Source organism: Scardinius erythrophthalmus (genome assembly GCF_964197995.2).
Source record: "Scardinius erythrophthalmus genome assembly, chromosome: 8".
Classification (NCBI taxonomy): domain Eukaryota; kingdom Metazoa; phylum Chordata; class Actinopteri; order Cypriniformes; family Leuciscidae; genus Scardinius; species Scardinius erythrophthalmus.
Window position 1 is genome coordinate 12,495,518 of NC_138228.1, and position 25,770 is coordinate 12,521,287.

The following is a 25,770-nucleotide window of genomic DNA, read 5'->3' on the forward strand; positions in this document are numbered from 1 at the left end:
CAACAAGTAAGGTAACCGCAGTGTCTGCAGGTGGTCTGTGCAGGTCTGTTGGAATTTGACACTGGTACTGCCTCGGTTCCTGCTTTACGCTTGTCCGGGTAAGCGTAGCTACGAATGCCTTCTTCTGGATTCTTAAGATGTTTTCTCTGGCTGCAACAGCGACATCCTTAGCAGACTTTACTGGCCACTCGCTCTCAGGGAGGCTTAAAAACTTGGGGCCCATCTGCCACTCAGAGCCTTCATCTAACTCTTTAGGAGAAGCTCCTCTTGAGATGATGTCAGCAATATTAAGTGGCCCGGGAATCCACCACCAGTCCTGGATATTTGTGCTACCTTGGATCTCACCAATTCTGTTGGCAAAGAACGTCTGATACCCATAGCTCTCCCGTTGGACTGCCCCCAGAACAGTTTGACTGTCGACCAGGTGATACCACCTCTCCACACGGATTCGGCTATGCCTCTGGAAATACTTTTTCAGCCGGGCTGCATAAACAGCTCCACAGACCTCTGCTTTGACCGCATCTCCCTTCTGGTCCAATGGTGTCAGCTTAGCCTTAGATTCAACTAGTCGTATAATAACGTCTTGTCTGGTACACCAACACAGGTATAATACAGCTCCAAAAGAGTACTCACTGCCGTCGGAGAACGTGACAGCACATGGTTCAGCACCTGGGTCAGGAGGTGTCAGGGGCCTAGTAAACTTTAACTTGCTCAGCTCAGCATAGTCTTCCAAGAGGCAAATAGCATCTTGCCGAAGTCCCTCAGACAAAGCTAAGTCCCAGGTATTTTTGGTTGAACTGTACTTTGCTCTTGCTTCCTGAAACGCCCTCCTAACAAGAATGGCCCCCCTCTGCTTCACAGGAGTCACAAGACCAAGAGGATTGTATAAGCCAGAGACTTGACTTAATAGCTCTCTGCGAGTTAATGGGTGGGGTACCTGCCCTCTTACTTCCTCCCTTGGCAGGTCTTTGCCCAGTCTCATCTTCTGTTTCTTCTTAGAAAAGTTCACAGCCACCATTAAGTGGAGCTTGTTGTCCTCAGGAGTATAGCCAAGACCAAGTGCTTTATTATCTTCCTCAGTAAGCTGATTTGGGAGGATCATAGTCATAGGCCCTCCTTTTTCTTGGTCCTTGGGTTCACTCAGTCCACTCTGGCCAGAGTAGACCCACGGCTTCATATGAAACCCTCCAGACTCAAGGATTTGCTCAATGTTGGATGTCATTTGCGTAAGTTGGCCCTGATCATTATGGGAGGTGAGAACATCATCCACGTATGTGTCTTCCTCCAATATTCTACGCTCCTCTTTAAGGTGGCTGAACTTACGCAGATTTGCAGTCTCTCGCATAGCAACCATAGCAATACAACCAGCTGGCTTATCACCAATATTGACTCTTGTGATTGCATATTCATCAATGTCCTCACTCTCACAGTCTCTCCAGAGAAATCGATGGAGGTGCACCTCCCGGTTTTCAAGCCAGACTGAATTATACATCTTCTTGATGTCACCGAGTGCGGCAAAGACGCCCTCTCTGAAGCCCAGGAGAACCGCACGGATGTTGTTGAGGACATCTGGACCCTTGATGAGGAGATCATTTAAACTCTGGCCCCTGAACCTTTGGCTACTGTTCCAAACAAGGCGGACCGGGGTAGTTACAGAGTGGGGGTTTGGAGCGATCAAATGGCTGATATACCACACTGGTCCGGTCCAAGTCTCCAACACTTCTTTTGACAGCTTGATTGCAGCTTTCCTTTGGACCATCTCATGGACTTGTGCTCCATAGGCCACCTTCCATTCTGGTTGCTTGGCTAGTTGTCTCTCAGTTCTCAGAAACGTCGCCTCAACGGCCCTTCTATTATTTTGTAAAGAGACTGGGTCCTCTGTCCAAGGGTACTTAGCGTGCCAATGAGGCCCTTCACAATGATGATCTCCAGCTACATAAGTCAGCCCTCTCTTTACCTGTTCCAGTTCACGCTCCTCCGACAGAGTCATCTCCTTTCCCCCAGGCTGGCACTTCCCACAACGGCAACCACCGCACCGAGGCTCACAGGCAGCGCCGATGCTATCCCACCTCCACCATTCCAGAAAATCTCGACAAACGGCAGATGTGGAAGCCCGAGTGGCTTGGGGCATATGAGCTTGTGTCTTACAAGTGAGCTCTTTGTAACTCATAGCTGCCGTTCGCATAGAGCGTGCAAAATGCGTCCTTGATGCATGGGCTGTGACAGTAACTTTTTCGAGAAGATCTGGATGCGAACCTGCTACCGTCTTGCCCAGAGGACCATCCCACAGGACAAGGTCCCCAACGGAACGCATTTTCTGAGGTACAAGTCGGCCTTCCTTGTGGCTAATGAGAAGCTTGATTTGTGAGGGTCTAACTAACTCTTGGAGGTGGACATCAGGAAAGAACTTCTGCAGTTCCTTAGGTGACACATGACGATGAACCTCTGCAATACTATCAAGCCCATAGCACACAAGTTGATGGGACTTCAAAGTGCCTTTTGGGGTATTTACCCAGATCTTCAGAAGATATCTCTTCGTTTTCACTGTAACTTGCATCCCTCCAACTCCATGAACAATCAAAGTCACATCCTCACTCCTCAGCTTTAACCCATCCGCAGCATCATGAGTAATATAATTAGTGTCCGAAGCCAGATCTATCAAGGTCCCGATCTTCTGCACGGCATTTGCAGTTACCTCAAGGATCATCATTATAACGGGGAACTCTTGAAGACCACTCTCTGCCAACAAGCCCCCCCCAGTTGCAGCTGAATTGAGTGTCCTTGATACAGAATTGCAGAAGGCTTCTCTGCATTGCTGGGCCAATTCTGGGGACAGCTTATTCAGGAAATTTTCCTGGACATCAGTACCCTTCCAGCTCCTTCCTCCTTCTGGACTGGATCTTGGCCTCCTCTGGGATATGCCATTATTTCCAGGCCTGGGGCACAGGTAGTAGTGATGACCTGGGCCTTGTTTGTCCTTGCAACCCTCTTTCTTACACAGGTAGAATGTCTTACACTCCTCGCTTTCTGTGTGGACCTCAAGACATCTTCCGCAGGCTCCAATCCTACTTACTGCAGCTTTTCTTTCTACAGGATTCAAAGCTTTAAACTTCTTACAGTAGTAAACTTTCTTCTATGGCCACTCTCTCCTGAGATGATGCAACCCATTTGGGGACCCATGGACTTGGTGGCTTTTGTTCGAGCATGTTTTTGCGGGGTCCTTAGCTCTCTCCTATTAGGCTCATCATCCCTTAATTGCTCCAGTTGCTCATAAATCTCCTCCTGACTTCTTAGAAATATGAGTAGCTTGTCAAACCGATCTTTTGGTTCAGCTTCACCCCTTTTCTCTGCTGCGTAAACCAACCACTCTTTTTTCAAGACTTCTGGCAACTTACTTTCCAGTGACTTCGTAACAAGGGGGTTTTTTAGAGCACCAGTTTCTCCTAGCTCATTTAGGTCATGTAAAGCCTTCTCAACCATCTGTATTAGGTCAACGATCTTTCTGGGTTGGTGGCTTTTTACTGGAGGTAATGACTGTAGCTCCTCAATGATCTCCAGAGCTATTCTTGTCTTATTTCCAAAGCGGTTTCCCAGAATCTGAAAGATATCCTCTGCAGTCCCTTAGTTTGAAAGGCGGAGATCTGCTGCTACTTTCTCTTCAAGACTGTCTAGTAGCTGAAACTTCCTGACCTCCTTTGAACCAGTCGGCTCTCCTTGCCTCTGGAGTACATCCCAGTCCTTTCTCCAACGGTGGAAGTTGCATTTGTTTCCATCAAATTTTGGGAGCGCTGTCGGCCTCAATTTGATGCTAGCTACTTGGGGACAGTGGGTTGTGACAGGTTGCCCCTCTAGTTCAATCTTTGCCTGTATTAGGGCGGCCTTCCCTGATATCAATCCAGGCACGCAAATCTCCAGCCCCCTCATCCGGCACTGAATGTCCTTCTGCTCCTCAGGAGGGGCCCACCGGCTCCACTGGTTACTAACTTCCTTAGCAGCTTTAACCCGCCCTTCCAGGTGTTCAAGCATAAAATCATACACGTCTAGTTTTACATCAGGCTGGACAGATGAAAGACGCTTGCATTCCTCTTCTGCCACTTCCAACGCCAGAGAAAGTTCTGGGCTGCCAAACCTTTCCCAAAGAGCCTTATGCAGTATACCCTCCACCTCCTCCAGCTTCTGCTCACACTCTTCTGTTGACTTTTTGGTGTCTTCCCTTTGCTCTTCTGCTACGATAGACTGTTCCTCTCCATCCCGCGCTTCAATGTAGGCAGCTTCCAACTCATCATTTGCTTCAATTACTTTAACTGACTCCAGCGTAATCTTACTTAGAGCCTCCTTAAGTTCCTCCGCTGACATACTCTAACTTGATCTAGCAATCGAGTTAACCAACCTGGAAAAAAGTCTTTTAGCAGTTTTTCTCTCTGTCTTCAATTGCTGCAAGGACCTTGATTCCGCCATGGGTCTGGAGCGGCTGGAGCCTTGGGGCCTGGAGAGGCTGGAGCTTTGGGGCCTGGAGAGGTTGGAGCTTTGGGGCCTGGAGAGGCTGAAGCTTTGGGGCCTAGAGAGGCTGGAGCTTTGGGGCCTGGAGAGGCTGGAACTTTGGGGCCTGGAGAGGTTGGAGCTTTGGGGCCTGGAGAGGCTGGAGCTTTGGGGCCTGGAGAGGCTGGAGCTTTGTGGGCCTGGAGAGGCTGGAGCTTGGGGGCCTGGAGCGTTGGCGCTTTTGGGGCCTGGAGCGTTGGCGCTTTTGGGGCCTGGAGCGTAGGCGCTTTTGGGGCCTGGAGCGTTAGTGCTTTTGGGGCCTGGAGCGTTGGCGCTTTTGGGGCCTGGAGCGTTGGCGCTTTTGGGGCCTGGAGCGTTGGCGCTTTTGGGGCCTGGAGCGTTGGCGCTTTTGGGGCCTGGAGCGGTTTTTCACTGTCAAGTGTTTTAAGCTGCACCGGTCCCACACTTGAAAAAGGGGGTCCTGATCTCTGAGTTAAATACTGGATTCCACTCACAAGGACGAGACTTAAATATCCTTTTCTTAATTTATTGCAGAATTTCAGTAGGTGAAAAACCTTTAAAACCAAACACAACAAAGCAGTGTAAATATTTACAGCAATGCACATGAATCAAACCAACACAAACCCACAGAATACATAATTAATGTGGTTTCAATTTAGTAACCATTTGCACAATACTACTTTACTTACACCATTTTTACACCATGTTTTAAAAGAATCAGCTTCTCACCAAATTTGCATATTCATCTAAAATGACATTAGCTATATCCCATAATAAACATTTTAATAAATGAATCGATTAGGCTACATGTTCTAAGACAATGAATCTCTGGACAAACATTATCTGCAGCAAATTGAGCATACTATTATTTACAAATACATTTCTTAAAAGTGACTATTAACACTGTTATGTGTTTAAGCTCAACAATTTATACACTAACCCAATCACAGACACCAACATAATAATTGTTATAAGTCCCCAAGTTCATAACATGCACAGTTAATTGAAGCTACCAAACGCGGCTGTTAGTGCAACACATATCTCCTCTTACCGGCAGTCTCTCAGAAATCAAGACAATCCTGTGTAGTTTAAACAGTCTTTGACCCAACGATTCCACTGTGTCCACGCTACTCACAATACACCATGAAATGAGCAGCACAAACACTTTCAAACTAAAGTCGAGTTCAGACTGCACGATTTTCAAAGTAGTCGGGTCACTGTTCTTTTCACACTGCATGACTATCTGGGGTAACATTCAGTTGCTGGTATGTTCACACTGCACGATGCATCGGCGACAGGAGTTTTCACACTGCATGACTTTCAGGAGGAAGAATCGCCGACAACTTCTGTCTGGTCCGCAAACTACATTTCGCAACCAAACACACTCGAGAAGTGATAAGAAAATAGCACAAAATCCCGCGTGCGTAAGACAGCAGCTCTTGCGCGAGACTGAAATTGTTATTAAAAATGATAGCGTGCAAGAAGCTTGCGATCCAAATTACCTGTGCACTGATTTGCTGCGAACAGGAGAAAAAGAAAAACATATTATGTATGTGGAAATATCTGGGAAGACAAGGGGAGCAAGGACTGTGTGTTCTGCAAAGAGAGTTGGGGGTAAATAAATAATTTTGCAATGTGCTGCTGTTGCTGCTGGCCAAGCAAATGTTTGTGCTTTGTTTCTGTTTGATATAATTGTAATATCTATTAAAATACTGATACTGTGGCCTATAACTCCTCCCCGAACTCCCCGCTGCTCTATCTTGCTCTCTCATTGGCTGTCGGTCATCGCCGATGTAGTTTTCAGTCAGAACACTTTTCACACAGCAGGATTTTGAATCGCACGACAGGTCCAGATATTTAGCATGCCAAATATCTCACGGGCGTCGGCGACTCGTCGGTGATTCTCTCAGATTGCGTCTTTGCTCATTCACACTGCGTGATTGTCACTCGCGTGAACGAGCACTGATTTGCCTGTGATTTCGGGCATTTGTCGGCGATTTCTCAAAACCTGTCGGCGAGCCAAAATCGGGGCTAAAATCGTGCAGTCTGAACTCAGCATAAGGGTGTGCGAAGCTGATTACAACCAGCTTCACCTGCCAATCGTCCCGTATAATGAGGGGCGTGACAGCGAGCCGTTTGCCGCAACAAACAGTGAACAAATTAATTCATAATCCGTGCACGCTTTCGCAATCGTTGTTTTGTAAATCATTCTTTCGCAATAGTTGTTTGTAATATGTTATACTGTTCCAATAGGTGAAGTTACACAACAATATGCTGATTGATTACATAATATGTGGGTGTAATATTCAGTTGAAAACCTGTTCCAGTTAATGGGAGTAGCCTACAGGGCTGCGTTCCGCCCCGACAAAACGTTGCACAACGTTTTTTAAAGATCCCCGAAAAGAGGAAGTCAAAGAAGAAGAGCTATCCTGATGCTATCCTGATTATCAAATGGGTTGGTAGTTTATTATTAACTGTTTCCTCACCTGCATTTTATTTTTAAGTTACCATTCAGTGCATTTTTGATCATTTCCATAAAACTTTCATAGAGTTCGGTGTACCTTCTGGTATTTTGATTTTCTACTTAAAAGCCATAAAGATAATTAAAAAGAGTTTTGATTTTAGTTGTTTTCCTTTTGTGTAAGACTGAAACTTTTAATAGCTCAAAAGTAAAAATATTGAATGTAAATTATTGCAGACCTTCCTGACACTAATGTAAATGGATTTGAAATGGTGGCTGTTGCTGGGCCCTAAATACATGAGCACACAGGTATCTGACAAAGTTTTAAAAAACAATTTTCACATGAAATTGATAAATTGTTTATGCCTGCCAATGATGCTTACAAATATGAACTGAATGGAGCCTATGGTCAGAGATATTTAGTATCTATAACCTTTTCCCTCGTAGATGATCTCTTTCTTCCTGATGTACCCAAGAAAGATCAGAAGAATGTGCATTCTGGGTGGTGTTTGTTCAACCCTTTTTTTCTGCTGAACTTAAATCAAAATCTTGTCTTATTTCAACACTAAACTTAAATTTTGTTCCATGAAAGTTAGTGCATAGTAAAAGTTTAGTAGGGATGTCCCAATCCAATTTTTTGTGCCCCCGGTCTGAGTCACTTAATATAGCTGATATAAAATAAGGGATTGGGCTTAGGATAGCAGATACTGATCAGTTAAAAAAAGTTTAATCAGCCCTGATATTGATCCTTAAGATCGGCTCGGTACATCACTGGTTTTTAGTATTTTGTCTTTATTGTCATCTACTTTTTTTTTAGCAGAAACTGTTGGCATCTGTCTAAACCAAAGCAGACCATCCACATGCAGCCGAAGCAATCCCTCTGAGTCCCTTTCACACGGCCAGAGAAGCCCCATAGAGTCCCTCTCACAGAATCACAGGAGAGATCGGTCCAGTGAGTCCCTCTCACACGGCCAGAGAATCCCCAGTGTCCCTCTCACAGAATCACAGGAGAGATTGGTCCAGTGAGTCCCTCTCACACGGCCAGAGAAGCCCCACAGAGTCCCTCTCACAGAATCACAGGAGAGATCGGTCCAGTGAGTCCCTCTCACACGGCCAGAGAAGCCCCAGTGTCCCTCTCACAGAATCACAGGAGAGATCAGTCCATTGAGTCCCTCTCACACGGCCAGAGAAGCCCCAGTGTCCCTCTCACAGAATCACAGGAGAGATCGGTCCAGTGAGTCCCTCTCACACGGCCAGAGAAGCCCCACAGAGTCCCTCTCACAGAATCACAGGAGAGATCGGTCCAGTGAGTCCCTCTCACATGGCCAGAGAAGCCCCACAGAGTCCCTCTCACAGAATCATAGGAGAGATCGGTCCAGTGAGTCCCTCTCACACGGCCAGAGAAGCCCCACAGAGTCCCTCTCACAGAATCACAGGAGAGATCGGTCCAGTGAGTCCCTCTCACATGGCCAGAGAAGCCCCACAGAGTCCCTCTCACAGAATCACAGGAGAGATCGGTCCAGTGAGTCCCTCTCACACGGCCAGAGAAGCCCCAGTGTCCCTCTCACAGAATCACAGGAGAGATCAGTCCAGTGAGTCCCTCTCACATGGCCAGAGAAGCCCCACAGAGTCCCTCTCACAGAATCACAGGAGAGATCAGTCCAGAGAGTCCCTCTCACACGGCCAGAGAAGCCCCAGTGTCCCTCTCACAGAATCACAGGAGAGATCGGTCCAGTGAGTCCCTCTCACACGGCCAGAGAAGCCCCACAGAGTCCCTCTCACAGAATCACAGGAGAGATCGGTCCAGTGAGAACCCTCTCACACGGCCAGAGAAGCCCCACAGAGCCCCTTTTACAGAATCACAGGAGAGATCGGTCCAGTGAGTCCCTCTCACACGGCCAGAGAAGCCCCACAGAGTCCCTCTCACAGAATCACAGGAGAGATCGGTCCAGTGAGTCCCTCTCACACGGCCAGAGAAGCCCCACAGAGTCCCTCTCACAGAATCACAGGAGAGATCGGTCCAGTGAGAACCCTCTCACACGGCCAGAGAAGCCCCACAGAGCCCCTTTTACAGAATCACAGGAGAGATCGGTCCAGTGAGTCCCTCTCACATGGCCAGAGAAGCCCCACAGAGTCCCTCTCACAGAATCACAGGAGAGATCGGTCCAGTGAGTCCCTCTCACATGGCCAGAGAAGCCCCACAGAGTCCCTCTCACAGAATCACAGGAGAGATCGGTCCAGTGAGTCCCTCTCACACGGCCAGAGAAGCCCCACAGAGTCCCTCTCACAGAATCACGGGAGAGATCGGTCCAGTGAGTCCCTCTCACATGGCCAGAGAAGCCCCACAGAGTCCCTCTCACAGAATCACAGGAGAGATCGGTCCAGTGAGTCCCTCTCACACGGCCAGAGAAGCCCCAGTGTCCCTCTCACAGAATCACAGGAGAGATCAGTCCAGTGAGTCCCTCTCACTCGGCCAGAGAAATCATGGGTTTAATATAATTTTTGGCCGAACTATCCCTTTAAAATATAATGCATGGAAGGCAGATTGGTGTCTTCTTGTCAAAATCATGTTATACTATAGTGCAACCACTAGATGGCTGCAAATATATATTTGGCTGGGTATTCCCCAGTTGTTTATAAGGGCATTTTTAGACATTACTTACTTTTATTAGGTTTTCCCTTTGTATATATACTTAGACAATATCAAATACTACTTTATCATGGCTGATTTGTAGACAGTACCACAGACAGTATTTTTTATATTTCCCATTCATTTCCTATGGCTGCCATTTTTAACTGAAAAAAATTTTTTTAAAGACAATGTAGCCTTTTCTAATCAGATCCACATTTTTGTGTGTTCATATAGCGATATAATTTCGTATAATTCAGATAAATTGAAAAAAATGTCATAGCCTACTGACTGAAGACCACCAGAGTTAAAACATCCCATTAACACCCGTTAATCACATGATTAAACAAATTCAAGGAAAATGTTTGATTTTAAAGTATTATACAGCATTAAAGATTTCAATTTGTATCTTTGGTGCAAAGTACATAATGGCACACTGATATATTTTTGAATATTACTTGGAGTTGTTTGAGAACTATTTTTTACGTTTTCAACATTGCCAAGAAGTGACATTGAAGACTTTTGATAACGATAATGTATTTTTCTACAGCATCTGGCGTGACGTTATGGAGACCAAGCAGTGGTGTGTCCTGTTTACTTGGGCTGGTCACATGTCTGGGCTGTGTAGCATCCCTCAACATCCCCCCAATGACTTCAGGCCCGCGCTCGGCCTTTTCCGCCACACGTAGCAGCAGCGTGTTGGGTGGCACTCAGCGGGTCGTGACCTTTGACCGCCTTCTCGTCAACATCGGTGATGACTTCAACCCAGATACGGGTGGTTTCAGATGCCGCCTGCCTGGTGCGTACTACTTCTCGTTCACCGTGGGAAAGTTTCCCAAGAAGATGCTGTCTGTCATGCTGGTGAAGAACGGGATGGAGGTGCAGGCCATGGCGTACGACGGATACTGGAACCAGGGTCGCAAGGTGCAGAGCCAGAGCGTGATGGTCAGTCTGAAGCCCTTGGATACGGTCTACCTTCTGCTTCAGGAGAATCCCGACTACGCCATCTACAGCAACGTTGGACCGTACATCACATTTAGCGGTTATCTCGTCTACCCAGACTCCATATCATCTGTTGGAGATCTCAGTAATCACCTATCTCCTCCAGGCCTCCATATTCCAGGTTGTCCTCCCCCTATAGATGCCCATTATGACTGGAGAAGAACAACCATTGAGGAACCACGTTCTGCGTTTTCAGTGGCAAGAACATCATCAGTGCTGGGTGAAAGCAGAGGGCATCGGGAAAGAGAAGCTCTCCCGTTTGACGTGGAATACGTTAACATAGGCGGCCACTTTAACAAAACTTCTGGACGTTTCACCTGCCACTTCCCCGGTGCGTACTTCTTCGCGTTTACGGTGGGGAAACACCCTCGTCGGGCGTTGTCGGTGAAGCTGATGTTGGGCAGAGGGGAGGTGCGGGCCATGGTGTTCGACGAGGACTTGTCACGGAGGAGAGAGATGCAGAGTCAGAGTCTGCTGTTGTCACTGAAAAGAGGAGACAGTGTCTGGCTGTACAGTCAGCAGGATGACGGATACGCCGTTTACAGCAACCAGGGACGTTACACAACATTCTTTGGATTCCTGGTCTATCCTTATGCCGATTCCATGAACATAGACAGAACTTTCCCCTAAGAACCAGTACTGAATAATTCATAGCTCTGCCTTTAACCTTTTATTTTTGTACTAAATTTGCCAATACATTCGCTCCTCTAACATAGTGCTATTGTTATGTGCTTTTACACATCACAAATTATTATGTAAATATTGTATAATTTTTTCAGGTTAAACTTAAAGATATGGCAACAACTTTCATTAATGACATTAACAAACATTACATTGCATATGGTTAGCAGATCACTAGTGAATGTACGTTAAAATGGAATTCATATATATTCATGTTTGAATGTAATTGAACAATTGATCTAAGCTTATCATATTTAGTACCTTATTATTGAAAGCTGTTATAAAGGCTTCCCATTTTTGTATAATTGTTTAGAAAGACATGCAACTGTGACTCTCTCATATTGTTAGAGGCAAAATGCTCTACATAGACATAGTTGGTGCTGATTTTTATTGTACCATTGTATTTACTATTTTGGATATAAACTAATCTAAATAAACTTTACTTAACCATGTGTGTGGGTGTGTGTGTGTGTTTGGCCAACATTGTGAGGATCAATATCGTAAGTATTTGAAACCTAATAACTTATAAATGTATTTATATGTCAAATTGGCATTTAAACATTAACAAGTAAACACTACCATCAGCCTTTCTATAATTAATTAATACATTAATTTAAATGCACCATTCATATGTCACATCAATGATGGCATAAAACTGTGATCTTCAATAACATTAAAACCTCTGGAGTCACAATGAGAGACGATTACAAAAGATAATAGATCATTTTTATTTAAATACACTCAACAGTAAATATGTTCAAAGAAATCATTTAAAATGTTTTTTAGGATTGTTAATTTAACAAGTAACATAATCTCCTTAAAAGGTCACTCTCTAGTAATGTTCATATCCAAAGCTTTAGTAGGCAGAAATAATGTAATATTTAGCAAAAACTACCCAATATCGGTGATTGCTTGTGATTAATCTGATTATTAGTTGGCATATCATGTAATTAACTCAATAAAAATCATGAATTGAAATTTTTTACTCTTTAAATTTTAAATAATTAATAAATTAATAAACTCCTTAAATAATTCAGAAAATGTTATTTGTGCTACATTAGTATCTATAGGACAATAAATCTTTAGATTTAAATACAAATCCTTATACTGAAGTCACATTTCTTCTCAAAACAGAGGGGTTCTGAAACCATAAGGCTGTATCTGGCTCATACGTCTCATACTGGGGGTTTGAGTCCTGGATCTGTGCAACCTATTGAAACGTGGACATCGTTAATAATACAAATAAAAAAACATTTAAAATGGCAATTTTTAGTGTGGATCCATTGGCTCACCTGATGTGACTGCTTTCTACAAGCTTTAATTTCTGTATCAGCATATGCCACAAAATGGATTAATGTGTAGACTCTGAAACAAAAGAACATAATACACCATTACTAAAAATAGGAATAAAACGGAATGATTTATCTTCAGACTTTAGACTTGTTTTATATATAATGTATTGCATGATCTCCACTTTGTGATTTAGTGAAACACTAAAACAAAAAGGTCTGGCAATTTTAACCATATAAAAGAATCAGTGATAGTGATTTTATTCTTTTGTGCATGTTTAGTTACCTGTGGTATAGCATTGCAATAAATTGCACTATCAGCAATAATGCGAAGCTCAGTAGAAACATCAGTGCAATTGGATCAAGGGAAAAAACTTCTGTTGGGGATCGAGTCCCATTAGGATACATTTTTGGGATCTTTATGGAGATTGAGTCACCAATTGTTTCAAGGAAGAAAGTTGCCACTAGCCAAAGTGCATTGCAGAAGAAAAAGGCAAATGTAACCTATATGAAAGAGAACAGACAAAACTTTACTGTTCCAGAGCATATAGACAAAACCACATACAAAGTCATTTTTGCATATTGACATACAATCATCAAGCTTATGAGGCTTACCTTATTTCGAAGTTCCTTCAGATCATTAGCTATTTTTTCCTGTTGTTCTTTATTCTCTTTAAGAGGTTCTAGATATTTCTTTTGCAATTCTCTCCAGAAATCGATTTCATCCTGCATGTGGTGAAACAGTACATGTATATTATGTGTATGCACTATGCACCTGACATATCTGCAGCAACCAAGGGCAGGGCCAGTTAGCACAGGCAAAAAAAGCGAGTTTCTCCATTGACGTCGTCCATTCAAATGGAGCCATGTATTATGGCAGAATAACAATAATTATTTTGCAAAAATAAATAAATGATAAAAAATTATAAACAAATATAATATAATATAATATAATATATTATAATATAATATAATATAATATAATATAATATAATATAATATAATTTATTTCTACCAATTCGTCTTACCATTGGAAGCGCAGATTCATGCAAGGGAAAGTCATAAGATTTCATCTGTAGATGTTCAATCCAAGCTTTTGGAATTAAATATATAACCGTTTTAATTGTAATCTAATTCAATAAGTCAACAGCTAGAATATTAGGATATTAAGTGTGGAAGACATACTTACTTTGATGAGCACTGAGTGGGAACTCCTCTGCCCTACATTATAGGAATACAGTATTATTAGTGATAGTAGTATTAATAACATCCACTGTAATCTGAAAGTTATTAATTAGTTAATTTTATTTTTTTCAAATCTATGTAAAAATTCTACACAGGTGGATAGAAATGGGATGAAACAATGTGAATTTGTGCTGTAGTGTATTTTTTTTTTTTTTTTTTTTTTACCTTTGTGTTTCCAAAGGAACATCCAAAGGCTTTTCAGTTTCTGTTATGGTTTCTGCAGGTAGTATCTCCTTGCTCGAATCTTCTTCAGATTCCAAACATGGACATTTGCAACATGTGGCATTCATGACCTTCTTCTTGATGGTGTCGACTGCTGTAGTCTTAGCCTGGCCGCCGGTTTCACGAGTGCCCCACGTGACATTGTTCATGTTGACTATAGAGTAAATGGCCAAGAGTAAATACCCGCTGGGAATGCAGAGGAAGTATAACAACCCATAGATGACCAGTGAGAACTCCTGAGGGTGTAAAGCTGCCGTAATGATGTACAACACCACCATGCCGATGAGGAACAGACCACTGGGGGTCAGAAAAGTTTTTTGCCTCACTAAATCCCCTATGAGAGTAGAAATGAGGAAATAAAGTAAGTGCAGTCTAAAAATATTGATGTTCTAAATAGTTTTTTAGGCTTGAAAAAATACATAGTCGTTACCTATGATGCAGAGAATTGTTCCCGCCATGAGAAATGCGTATAACACACTCATAATTGCTGCAATTTTAATCTGCATGTCAGATGTCAGTTTGAAGCACAAGATGAGATAGACAGTACACTGTAAAAAAAAACTGTAAATTTACAGGAAACGGTCTGTATTTTTTAACAGAATTTTGTCGTTTTGTCATTATACAGTGAATACCTGTTATTTTACAGATATTTGTTGTAATTTAAAGGTCCACTATTAAATTTACAGGTAATTGCTTTTATTTTGGTTTTACATTAATTTTACGTTTTTAAAAGGAAATTCTCTGTAATTTTATAGGGTTATGTGTAATTTTACATAAAAAATTAAGTAATATTTTACAGATTATTTCTGTGGAATTAGAAAACAAAGAAAATAAGGTATAACTGCAGAAATCAGCAGTCACTAAACATGTTTTCCTTAAAGATTATTAAGCATGTGGGGGTTAAAGTGAGTTTTAAGATTTGTACACACATTAGGCAAGCCTATTTAATTATTTATAGTCTTTTAATTTTGTCTTGCAAATAGATGTTCATTTTGATCATCATTTGTAGGCTATTTGCCCGAAAATTTCATTTAGGCCTATATTTTATGTCTTTTATGAATCGTTTTTCCAAATCTGCGTGGCTTTGTGTGCGTTTGTATGTATGTGTGTGTGTGTGTGTGTGTGTGTGTGTGTGTGTGTGCCCGCGCGCGCGCGCAGATTCAAATTATCCGCCATTACGTTTCGTTGCTGCTAGTCCCGCCCACAACAGTTAGCTACAGATCTGTCTCTGTCGTCGATCTGTGTCAAGGGCAAGCGGGAGATTTGAAGTTTCAGTCTACGCTCGTGAAGTAGTCGTGGATTGTGATCACAGTGGTTCAAAGCTATAATCGTATTCGACAGAAGCAACCAGCCGTGAGCAGGAGCGCTGAACACATATTAGTTGTTTGTAGTCTGTCAGTCAGTCCAGAAATAATGCGCCCTTTTTCAGTGAGCCTGGTTCGTCGTCACAGCGGACCTCATCCCGACCGATCAACGGCTGAGGTAAGAGTCTCATACTACATGTGTGTACGATATTTTATATTACATTTGTGTTAAGTGGTTAGACAGTTTCCATGCTAACGTTAGCATTCTTAAATGATGTTCAGTTATAACTGGGTCAGGGCAAAACACTGAAAATGCAGCATGCGTTTTTAATTATCGATCTGTGTTAAGAAAGATCAGTTGAACCCAACCCACATCTCTACTTATTAACTTAAAGACCTAAAACAATCTTTAGTAGACTTGTTATTCATATTAAAGTCCATAATTGTGTATAAAATCTTCGTTATGATAGTCAGTAACATTAAATCAATAAATGGCGGGATATTTTGAAACACTGTCTGGAAGCTGAAAACTTTTCTCTTAAAAAAATACTTTATTTTATTATAATAAAATTGTAGTAAACACGTTTTTAGCTGATTTTTTACCATTGTAATAGCCACAGTTTTACTAAAAATAGGCCTACCGTGTTTCTTTTGTTTATTTCGTAATAGTTAACATGACTAACTTTATTAAGACCGTTAAGAAATCAAAATACTGTAACTTAAGGTACTTGTTGATGATACAGGAAAGCCTAGAACAGGAATACTAGAATATGAATACAACATGATGAACCCCTAGGACCTAGGTGTGCAGCTAGGTCACAGTAAATCATATTCATTTAACTTTACTTTCTATAAATGTAACTTAGCTAAAATCACATGGCAGCTCAAAATATTACTGTTAGCCTTTCCAGCTCAGCTTCAAGATCATAGTCATTTGAGTTTTTGCATTGTCCCAATGGAACATATTCTGACATGTGTAAATCTAATACTGAGTTTTAAAATAACTTGTGTGTGTGTGTGTGTGTGTGTGTGTGTGTGTATGTGTGTGTGTGTGTGTGTGTGTGTGTGTGTGTGTGTGTGATTTCAGGTCACGTGGAAAGCAGATGATCATGGCAAACAAGGTATGGGAAGAATTCATTAAAACATAAAAATCATAACGGTTCTGATTCCATATGTTCATAACAGTCTTCTGATTCCATATGATTGCACTAAAAGTATGCACAAGGTTTGGATTTGCTACAGCAAGATTACGATTGTGTTAGATTCCACCCATCTTTCTTTATTTTTTTATTTTTTTTTTAACTACCCACTAAGCAAAATTATGTCCGAAAGACTTCTTTTCAATGTCTTTGTTACAAAAATCAGACGTTGAAATGCCGTCCACTGAGGAGCCAGAATGAAAGTTATGACGTCTTTTTTTGACGTGTTCTGCACGTCCGATATAGACGTTCATCGAACCTTCGTACAAGGTTAAAACTAGTTCAGATGTGGCCATTGTGGACATATTTCAACATCATTTATGGTCTCATTTAGACATAATTACTTTGACTATTGCTGTCAGATGATCTTAGTGAGAATTAACAGAGGTTTAGATGTTGATATTAGTTTAATTTGAAGTGTCACCATTGTGGCGATCCGTGTTTGCTTTAGTTGGGCTCTTGGTCCCCGTTCCTTTTACTTTAACTTTTCTTTGGCTGCTGTAACAGTGTGTTTGTGTAACACAATTGTTGTGGCAGGGAAAGCCTAGAAAAAGTATGAGGTGTTATCAGTTCAATGTTGATGATGACATAATTATCACAAAATGAGCCTTTAATATTGTGTTTAAAGTTTTGTGTTTATATTTGCCGTTAATAACCACCAACCTTTTGGAACTGCATTATTGGTGAAGGTGTATTTATTTGAAGGTGTGTAAAAAGCATGTGCACATTATGTTTTGAGCAAGAGTATCATTCAGTCACACACAGACATCAAGATTTTGGATATGAATCACAACAACGGTGACAACCAAAAAAAGCTTGGGAATTAAGGATGAGTTTTGTACTATGAAAGCTACCCATCATGCATTGCAGCATGAAGCTTTTTTTTTAATTGTCACCATTGTTGGAAATCATATGCACAATCTTGATGTCTGTGTGTGACTGTATGATACTCTTGCTCAAAACATAATGTGCACATGCATTTTACACACCTTCAAATAAATACACCTTCACCAATAATGCAGTTCCACAAGGTTGTTGGTTATTAATGGCAAATATAAACACAAAACTTTAAACACAATATTAAAGGCCCATTTTTGTGATAATTATGTCATCATCAACATTGAACTGATAACACCTCAAACTTTTTCTAGGCTTTCTCTGCCACAACAATTGTGTTACACAAACACACTGTTACAGCAGCCAAAGAAAAGTTAAAGTAAAAGGAACGGGGACCAAGAGCCCAACTAAAGCAAACACGGATCGCCACAATGGTGACACCTCAAATTAAACGAATATCAACATCTAAACCTCTGTTAATTCTCACTAAGATCATCTGACAGCAATAGTCAAAGTAATTATGTCTAAATGAGACCATAAATGATGTTGAAATATGTCCACAATGGCCACATTTTAATTAGTTTTAACCTTGTACGAAGGTTCGATGAACGTCTATATCGGACGTGCAGAACACGTCAAAAAAAGACTTCATAACTTTCATTCTGGCTCCTCAGTGGACGGCATTTCAACCTTTGATTTTTGTAACAAAGACATTGAAAAGACGTCTTTCGGACATCACTTTGCTTAGTGGGGCTCTGTCATTTAGAAACATGACTTTTCCTATCACTACTATCTTAATGACACATATCTTTTAATCCAGCTAGATGATCTGACGGTTGCTGCTCGCATCTCAGCCTACCTGATGGAAAATTCTTGCTGGATGAATGACCTTCACCTTTAAATCAGCCTTGCCAAGACAGAACTGCTTATGGTTCAGCTTTCAGCCAAAACATACTTGCTGTGATCCTGCTGATTTGCCTTATCATTAGGAGGATCAGGCCCTTCCTATCAGAGCTACACAACCCTCTTGTTCTATCCAGACTGGGCTATTGTAATGCCCTCCTGGCAGCTCTTCCAGTGTCAGTCAAACCTCTGCAACTGATCCAGATGCTGCAGCAAGAGTTGTCTTTAAAGGTAGCCCTATGCCTAAACTCACTACTTTAGATCTGTGTGTCTCCAGAAGCATGTGTTCTGCAAGTGAACGGTGCCTTGTGGTGCCATCATCCCAAAGAGACACAAAACCACTTTCACTGACATTTACCTGGACTGTTTCCTGGTGGTGGAATGACCGGCGCAACGCAACACATTTTCAAGAAACTGCTAAAGATCCATCTTTTTCATAAACACTTCACCCAATAATACTTAATCTTTGTTACAAAAAAAAAAAAAAAACACCTTTCTATGTGTACTGTACTAGACTAACTGGGACTTGTCACTGCACTTGTTGCTTTTTATTATCTTTAATTATTATCTTAATTGGTTAGTCACTTTGGATAAAATGTAATTGTAAATGTTAAAATAAGTTATACTGTAAAGGTATACGGTAATTGCTTTTTATTGTGGATATTTTTACATGTTCTAAATTATATACTAAGCTTATATTTCCTATCAATCACTTATCTTGATGTTTAGTGTTTGTTCAATTACTAATACTTTAAATATGCAGGTAATTTGTACTCATACATTTAGTTAATTTAAAAGAAATTGACTGTACATTTGCTATTATTAAGAACGTAATTAGAGATGTTGTGAAATTGGATCTGTACAAATAAAAAATAAAACTGTAAATTTACAAACATTTGTATTTGAATTTATGTACTTGTGTGCATTTTTTATACATAATTTCATTGTTATTTTACACATAAAAACTATATTAAAAGAAAATTACTGTAGATAGACAGCATTATTATATAAAATAATTTTATAAAACCTTAAATTTACAGTATTTAATTGTTTTAAAGGTGTATATGACTTTTTAAAACATTAAAAATCCCAGTAATTACATAAGATTTAATGTAATATTAAAGATATAATCTGTTATTTAATTATGGAAAATTACTGTATTTTAACGTGATTGTTTTTTGCCGTTATTTTACGGTAATTTTCTGGCGCCCCAGCTGCCGGAATAATACCGTTTTTTTACAGGTTTTTTTTTTACAGTGTAGGGGGCACTACGGCCAAAGCAAGAGCAATATTTTCACCGATTTCCAAAATGAACACAAAGCTTCCTGCAAGGTAAAGAAAGCACTTTAATAGCCCTTTAATAGCCCTTTTTTTCTGCCATAAAACAGCACAATGAATCTAATGCAAATAAATTACTGTAAATTTTTCTATGCAAGCAAATCCTTACCTGATATCATGAGACAGATAGTGGCAGGGCCCAAGATGGAAGCTGCCATGCTGATAATCTGGTACAAGATGTAAAGTTTTGAGATAGAGCTGTTCCTCTCAGAAGTCAGTCCTCCTGAGCCCAAGAGGTCGATGGTGTTGGCCATGGTAGAAGGTCCCCAGCGTCTGCGCTGGTTGTAGAACTCTTTAAAATCCTGAGGCGCATTGGTGTAGGCATCAGATGCTGCATTATACTCAACCCTCCACCCCTGCTGCAGAAGCAGAGTACATAACCAGCGGTCCTCACCTGAAATTACACCGAAAAGAGGTGAATTTGTTTAGTCTAGGCTGAACTGATATTATTTGTCATGTGGTTAGCTTCATGTAGACATTACCTTGATCATACTGGACGTAGTGGCTGGCTTCACTTGCTTTAGTTGTATACCTCTTCATGACGTTGTCGTCCATGAGTGCGGCTCCTCTGAAAAGACTGAAACATCCAGGGCTGCACAGTACACAGCCGAACACGTGCTCTGCGGTCTTTTGCAGCCAGTGGCCTACCGCATATTCAAACTTCTGATACCACACCATGGGCCCTTTAAGCATAATATCTTATTAGTCAGTTTATCACCTTTATAATCTATACTATACATAAGTAGTCGCAAGTGCAGTTTTCTTTAGAATAGATGAGTGGATCTCAGATTTTACAATGGTCATCAAGCGGCAAAATTGTTAATCATTGTACCATATTTAATGTAGATGTTTCCATAGTTTTCAAAGATGAGTGCATGTCTATATTTGCGACTAGTTTCTACCAAATGACAGATAAATTTGGTGGAAAATACCACCTACTGTATGATTATAGGTATAATAACGGGCTTTATCCCTACAGATAATACATACAGCTCAGACATATTTGGTTGTTATCTTGATTTTTTTTTTTTTTTTTATCTTACTGAACCAAAACTATTCTATTCTAGATGTTTAGAAAATTTTACAGTAATGAATCAAAAACAATAAAATGACCTGATAAAAATGGTTTATAATTAATATATATATATCCAACCTGTTCCAGTTGGATGAATCCTGCCACAGGCAGCCCCAACCTCTGGGTAGAGTTTCAGTCTGTCAATTAACAGCATGACTGCGGACGGCTGGAAATCAGTATCTCCATCCAGGGCCAAGATATACGTGTTCTCCTTCTCTCTCTAATGAGCATTAAAAACATTCAAAGTCTAGCTGATATTGTATTATTCTGTAGAAATACTAGTGGTGAACTTTAAAGTTAAGCATCTAACCTTCAGTTTCTCCTTAAGGTCATCCAGTTCTTCTCCTACCTCAAACTTTTTGAAGTACTGTCTGTTAAGTCTCCAACCAAAAATGTAATACAAGTACATTATCTGCAAACACAGATGATTACTGAAGTTCTGAGCGCAAAACATCTGCACCTGTGTTTAGCTGCATGACCCTTACCTGAGACCATCTTTTTTTGTGACGAATAAGTTGCTTGTCTTTGAAGTGAACCATTATCACATTGCCATTAGGAAGGGTGTATTCCAGACGACCTCCATAGGGGGTGTTTATGATCTTCTGCCATGGTAGTGGTGGCGTCTGCTTGAATATACATGGATCCTCCTCACTAAAAATGCTAATGCATGTGAAGTATTATTAGATTAGTTTTTCCCATAAATTCTCAGTAACCATAAACAGATCAAAATAAAGAGGATTCTTACGTGTAAACTTCTTTAATTACATCCACAAGAATTTCAGCGTATTCATTTGCATGGCGCTGCCTTCCATTATCAACATCCACGAAAGCGTCATCAAAATAAATATGGAATTCAAACTCGACGTCTCTGTGTTTGTCGGTCTTGGGCCTGTATTTATCGAGCCTGGTAGTAAAAGAAATAATATTCAATTACAAGTACAATTCAATTGAGACTGAATGAGTAAGTGTATGTTTACCTGAACATAGAGATGATTATCTTCATCATTTCATCGTAGGTCTCATGCCACATCGTTGCACACAGAAACACTCTGATGGTTTCTTCTGTGCTGAGGAACACATATTAAGAAATCCAAAGGAAAATTGTAATTCCTCAGAGGTCGCTCTCAGATACATTTCATTTAATTACTAACATTTGATGGACATGAAGTAAGAGTCAGATAACATAAATGTAAAAAACAATGAGAATGCACCATTCAACATCGATACAGATCATTTAAAAATCTCTAATATTGGCTGATATGAACAATATGCAACCATACTTAGAGTTAGAAAGTTGAAACACTTACCACCGTTTCTCCTTGATTTTCTTTCGGATTTCAAAACGGGTGTTCAGCAACATGGACTGTTCCAGAAACGCTCCTTCATACATGCGTCGCACGAACAGATCTTGGGTTCTTTCTATTCGATGGAGCTTCAGGAACCAGATGTAAAATGTACTGAGCATGAGTCCCAACCACCAGCTCAGAGCAGAGCAGATCAAACACGCCAGTCCTCCTGTACTCATGTTTTCCACAATGTACCTGGCTTGTAGAGTATTTGCAGCATCAGTCAACATCAAGCGCAACAATGTATCACTGGATTTCGACTGAACGTTCTCAAAACAAGTAGAAGTTTGATTAGACTCTGGGAGTTTAAATGCAAGTGGACTCAAAAACACTGCCAAAACTGCAATCGAGGCCATGTACATGGGCAAAGCGAAGCTGCGGTGCAGGGAGTGCATCTTGCAAGCCACAACTACAAACCAGCGGCACAGTGCAGAGGATAAAATCTGGAGCGCCACCAATGAAATAATGACTGTTTCGAAGACGGATTTGACCGATTCCCAGTTCTGACCAGACAGAGGAACATAAGTTACAACCACAGCTGAAGTAATCAGGATTCTCATCAAACTGGAGATGATGCACACCACATTACGGGACTGAGCGATGTCTTTGGAAATGTCCTCTAGACATGAGATGGAGAAGAGCGTGCTGTAGTTTTCCCACCAGTTCACAGAAACACAGATGGTCCCCACGATGGCAAGGCCAATTGATATTCTCATCTGAGGGGAATGTTCGATTGCCAGATAACTGACTGCAAACAGCACATAACCCAGGACGATAAAGAAAATGGAGCATACGGGGAGCATTATAAGCCGCTTCCTCTCTTTGGCGAGGCACTCAGCGACTACCTGGAACACTGCTGACAGGATGCTCACACTGTTTAGGATCATCACATTGGTGACAATGTCAAAGTGTGGCATGGCTACTACTGTTAGAATTGCAGCTCCCAATGCTACCAGGAACTCAACAAACAGGACCTAGAGCAAAGATCAAATCAAAGTCAGAAAGGTTACTGCCATAACAATCAGTTTCTCTGCTACTATACATCTGTTTAACAAAAACTCTGTTTGCTTACCCAAAAAACAGTTTTTTTAGAGGGCATGGCTGCACTCTTGAAAATGAACTTCCATGTGCTTTTTAGCAAAAGGAGAACACTCGGCCCAACTAGAACAAAGCCAATGCCAAGTAGGGCGGCTGGCTTCTTTTCTGAACATATAATCTCAGTTTCATTGTTCCCAAATGTTATCAAAAGCAAAAATGATGTCTGTAAAGAAAAAAAAATAGTTTCAGTCAAACCGAGCCTTTTGTGTATAGTTAATTGTTATCCTATCACCCAATGATTAGCCAATGATTATAAAAGCAGCTCACTTTACTGAGCAGCGCAAGGGCAAAGACAAGTACACCAACAATGGCACACGAGAACCATTTCAAACACCGCACTCGTTTCTTTGGTATCTGCTCATCTTGAATGATCGGCACTTCTCTGCACGCATCCCAAGGCCGCCTGTTTGGGAAGAAAAAAAGTGAATAGCTTAATGGAAAATTTAAAGTTCACTTGAACGAAAAAATTTAAAAGATGTACATTTTTTTTGGTATTTATCATGCTAGAGAGATTGAAGGAATATATGCCAGGAATAGGTAAAGAATTGTTCTTTATAAAGAAATCAATTTGAGAGAAAGTGGAATATTAAAAATGTTAAATTCAAAAATAAGCATTTAGCTGCATAATTAAATGTTTGTGGAGATCTTAATTTTAATTATTTAATGTAAGTTTGATAAATGAAAAACAAAAAAATGATTACCTGAATTCCTGTCTCTGCTGCTTTTCCATAGTGATGTTTGCAAGGCAGCAAAAACCTTTGATTGACCATATGTAAAACAGACCAGAGCCTTATAACAGGTGGGAGGAGTTTCTGCTGTGACTTCTGTATTAATCTTTACATATAAATCATCTACCTTTCCATGTTCAGTTTAATTTCCCACTCCCTTTGATGATGAAAAGAGTTTCTCAAATATTTTAAGCGACTTACCGGATATACAACTTTGGTTAAACAAATGTGGTAAATCCCTTCTAATTAACGGATTTTTCTATGAAACACAATTACAAGGAAGAAATATTGTAATGCCACACTATACAGCGACATTCTAGAAAATTCTCTGCTTCCAACTAATGGCATTAATTTGGGGGGTAATTCTCATGCACATAATATGCATAAGGAAATGGAGTCCGTGCGAAAGAACTAGTTGACTTACAGCACACAAAGACCAAATGAGCATATGCAAAGAACATTAATGTAACTGTCGAAATGAAAGATATAAACTGATCAGCCACATTAAAACCACTGAAAGGAAAAGTGAATAACATTGATTATATCGTTACAATGGCATCTGTCAAGGTGTGGGATATATTCGGCCACAAGTGAACCAGTCAGCTTTTGAATTTCATGTGTTGGAAGCAGGAAAAATGGGCGAGCGAAAAGATCTGAGTGACTTTGACCAGGGACAAAGATGACTGGGTCAGATCATCTCCAAAATGGCAAGTCTTGTGGGGTATTCCCGGTACGCATTGGTTAGTACATAGCAAAAGTGGTGCAAGTAAGGACAACTGGTGAACTTTAGATATGGTCACTGTCTTCCACTGAACTGCCTCTGTGAGTGTTATGTATGTGCGACCAAAGTCTCTTATATAAAGTCTTTGGTGCGACTCAAATGCTTTGCTCTCACTCAGGTATTAAAGCTGTTGTCGGTTAATTTGATGAGTGAACATTCGCCTCGTCTTTTTCAAATGTGATAAGACTTTAAAATTGTATTTACTTTAGTCAATGTCACTATGGTTATAGTTGATAGATCCTGTTGTACGTTCAGACAGAGTAGTAGTAGGGGTTATCAAGGGCTTTTCATCTAGAAAAACAAGGAAGAAATGTTTCTAAAGTTATGCAAGCATAAGCACAGTGTGAAATGTACTGACTACTAACTGCCCAGTGACACTTTTATTGGGGGGTGGGGGGCCAACTGTAATGCTGTAGACCCTGAACATCAGAAATGGGCAATGGAGCAATGGAAGAAGGTTGTTTGGTCTGATGAATCACATTTTTTAAGATCAGGTGGATGCCCAGGTGCATGTGCATAGTTTACCTGGGGAACAGACATTTGGACAAATCTGATCCTTGGAGACCCCTCCTCGCATCTTGCAGAACTTAGAGGATCTGCTGCTATTGTTTTTGTGCCAGATATCACATAAAACATTCAGAGGACTTGTGGAGGACATGTGGAGGACAAGTGAAGTCCATGCCTCGACGCATCAGAGCTGTTTTGGCAGTCTGATGAGGACCTACATGATATACGGCATGTGGCTTTAATGTTGCGGCTGGTCAGTGTACAAGGAAGAAGGAAATTAAAATTTAAGGGAGAAATCCCTTCATGATCTAGGGTTTCCATTAATACGCTACGAGTAAAACATTCATGAGACAACAAGGAAATTGATATTTTGAAAAAAGAGTTGGCCTCTGATCAAATTATTTTCTGAAACTCTTACATCAGGAAGACTATGATTCTGTAACTTCACTTCATAGCTAGGACAAGGGCTTTCATAGGACCCACCAAGAGAGGTGTAATCAATCTTGAGACCCAGCAAACACTTTTTAAACTTTAAAAGTTAAAGATGATCTATTTTAGTTAATCTTTTACTGTCCTTGTCAAATTACAGAGATGGCTGTATTTATGAGGCATGGAACTAGCTTTC

The 25,770-nt window shown here is 40.9% G+C and overlaps 2 protein-coding genes across 2 annotated transcripts; one reads left to right on the plus strand and one right to left on the minus strand.

Annotated features, from left to right (window-relative positions):
* Positions 1–6,841: 6,841 nt before the first annotated feature.
* On the plus strand, positions 6,842–11,725 carry LOC308694417 (complement C1q tumor necrosis factor-related protein 4-like). Its single transcript, XM_081371928.1, has 2 exons — positions 6,842–6,955; positions 10,141–11,725. Exons 1-2 carry the CDS (start codon positions 6,952–6,954, stop codon positions 11,220–11,222), a joined length of 1,086 nt encoding a protein of 361 aa, XP_081228054.1. The 5' UTR covers positions 6,842–6,951; the 3' UTR covers positions 11,223–11,725.
* A 1,119-nt stretch (positions 11,726–12,844) lies between these two features.
* Positions 12,845–23,859, minus strand: chs2 (chitin synthase 2; the record flags this gene model as incomplete). Its single annotated transcript, XM_081372807.1, has 16 exons — positions 12,845–13,066; positions 13,178–13,288; positions 14,101–14,363; positions 14,460–14,529; positions 19,545–19,597; positions 19,720–20,004; positions 20,093–20,293; positions 20,764–20,905; positions 20,996–21,097; positions 21,171–21,345; positions 21,431–21,589; positions 21,663–21,752; positions 21,996–23,005; positions 23,104–23,292; positions 23,397–23,532; positions 23,831–23,859. The coding sequence occupies 16 exons, from the start codon at positions 23,857–23,859 to the stop codon at positions 12,845–12,847; spliced, it is 3,237 nt and encodes a 1,078-aa protein (XP_081228933.1).
* Between the last annotated feature and the right edge of the window lie 1,911 nt (positions 23,860–25,770).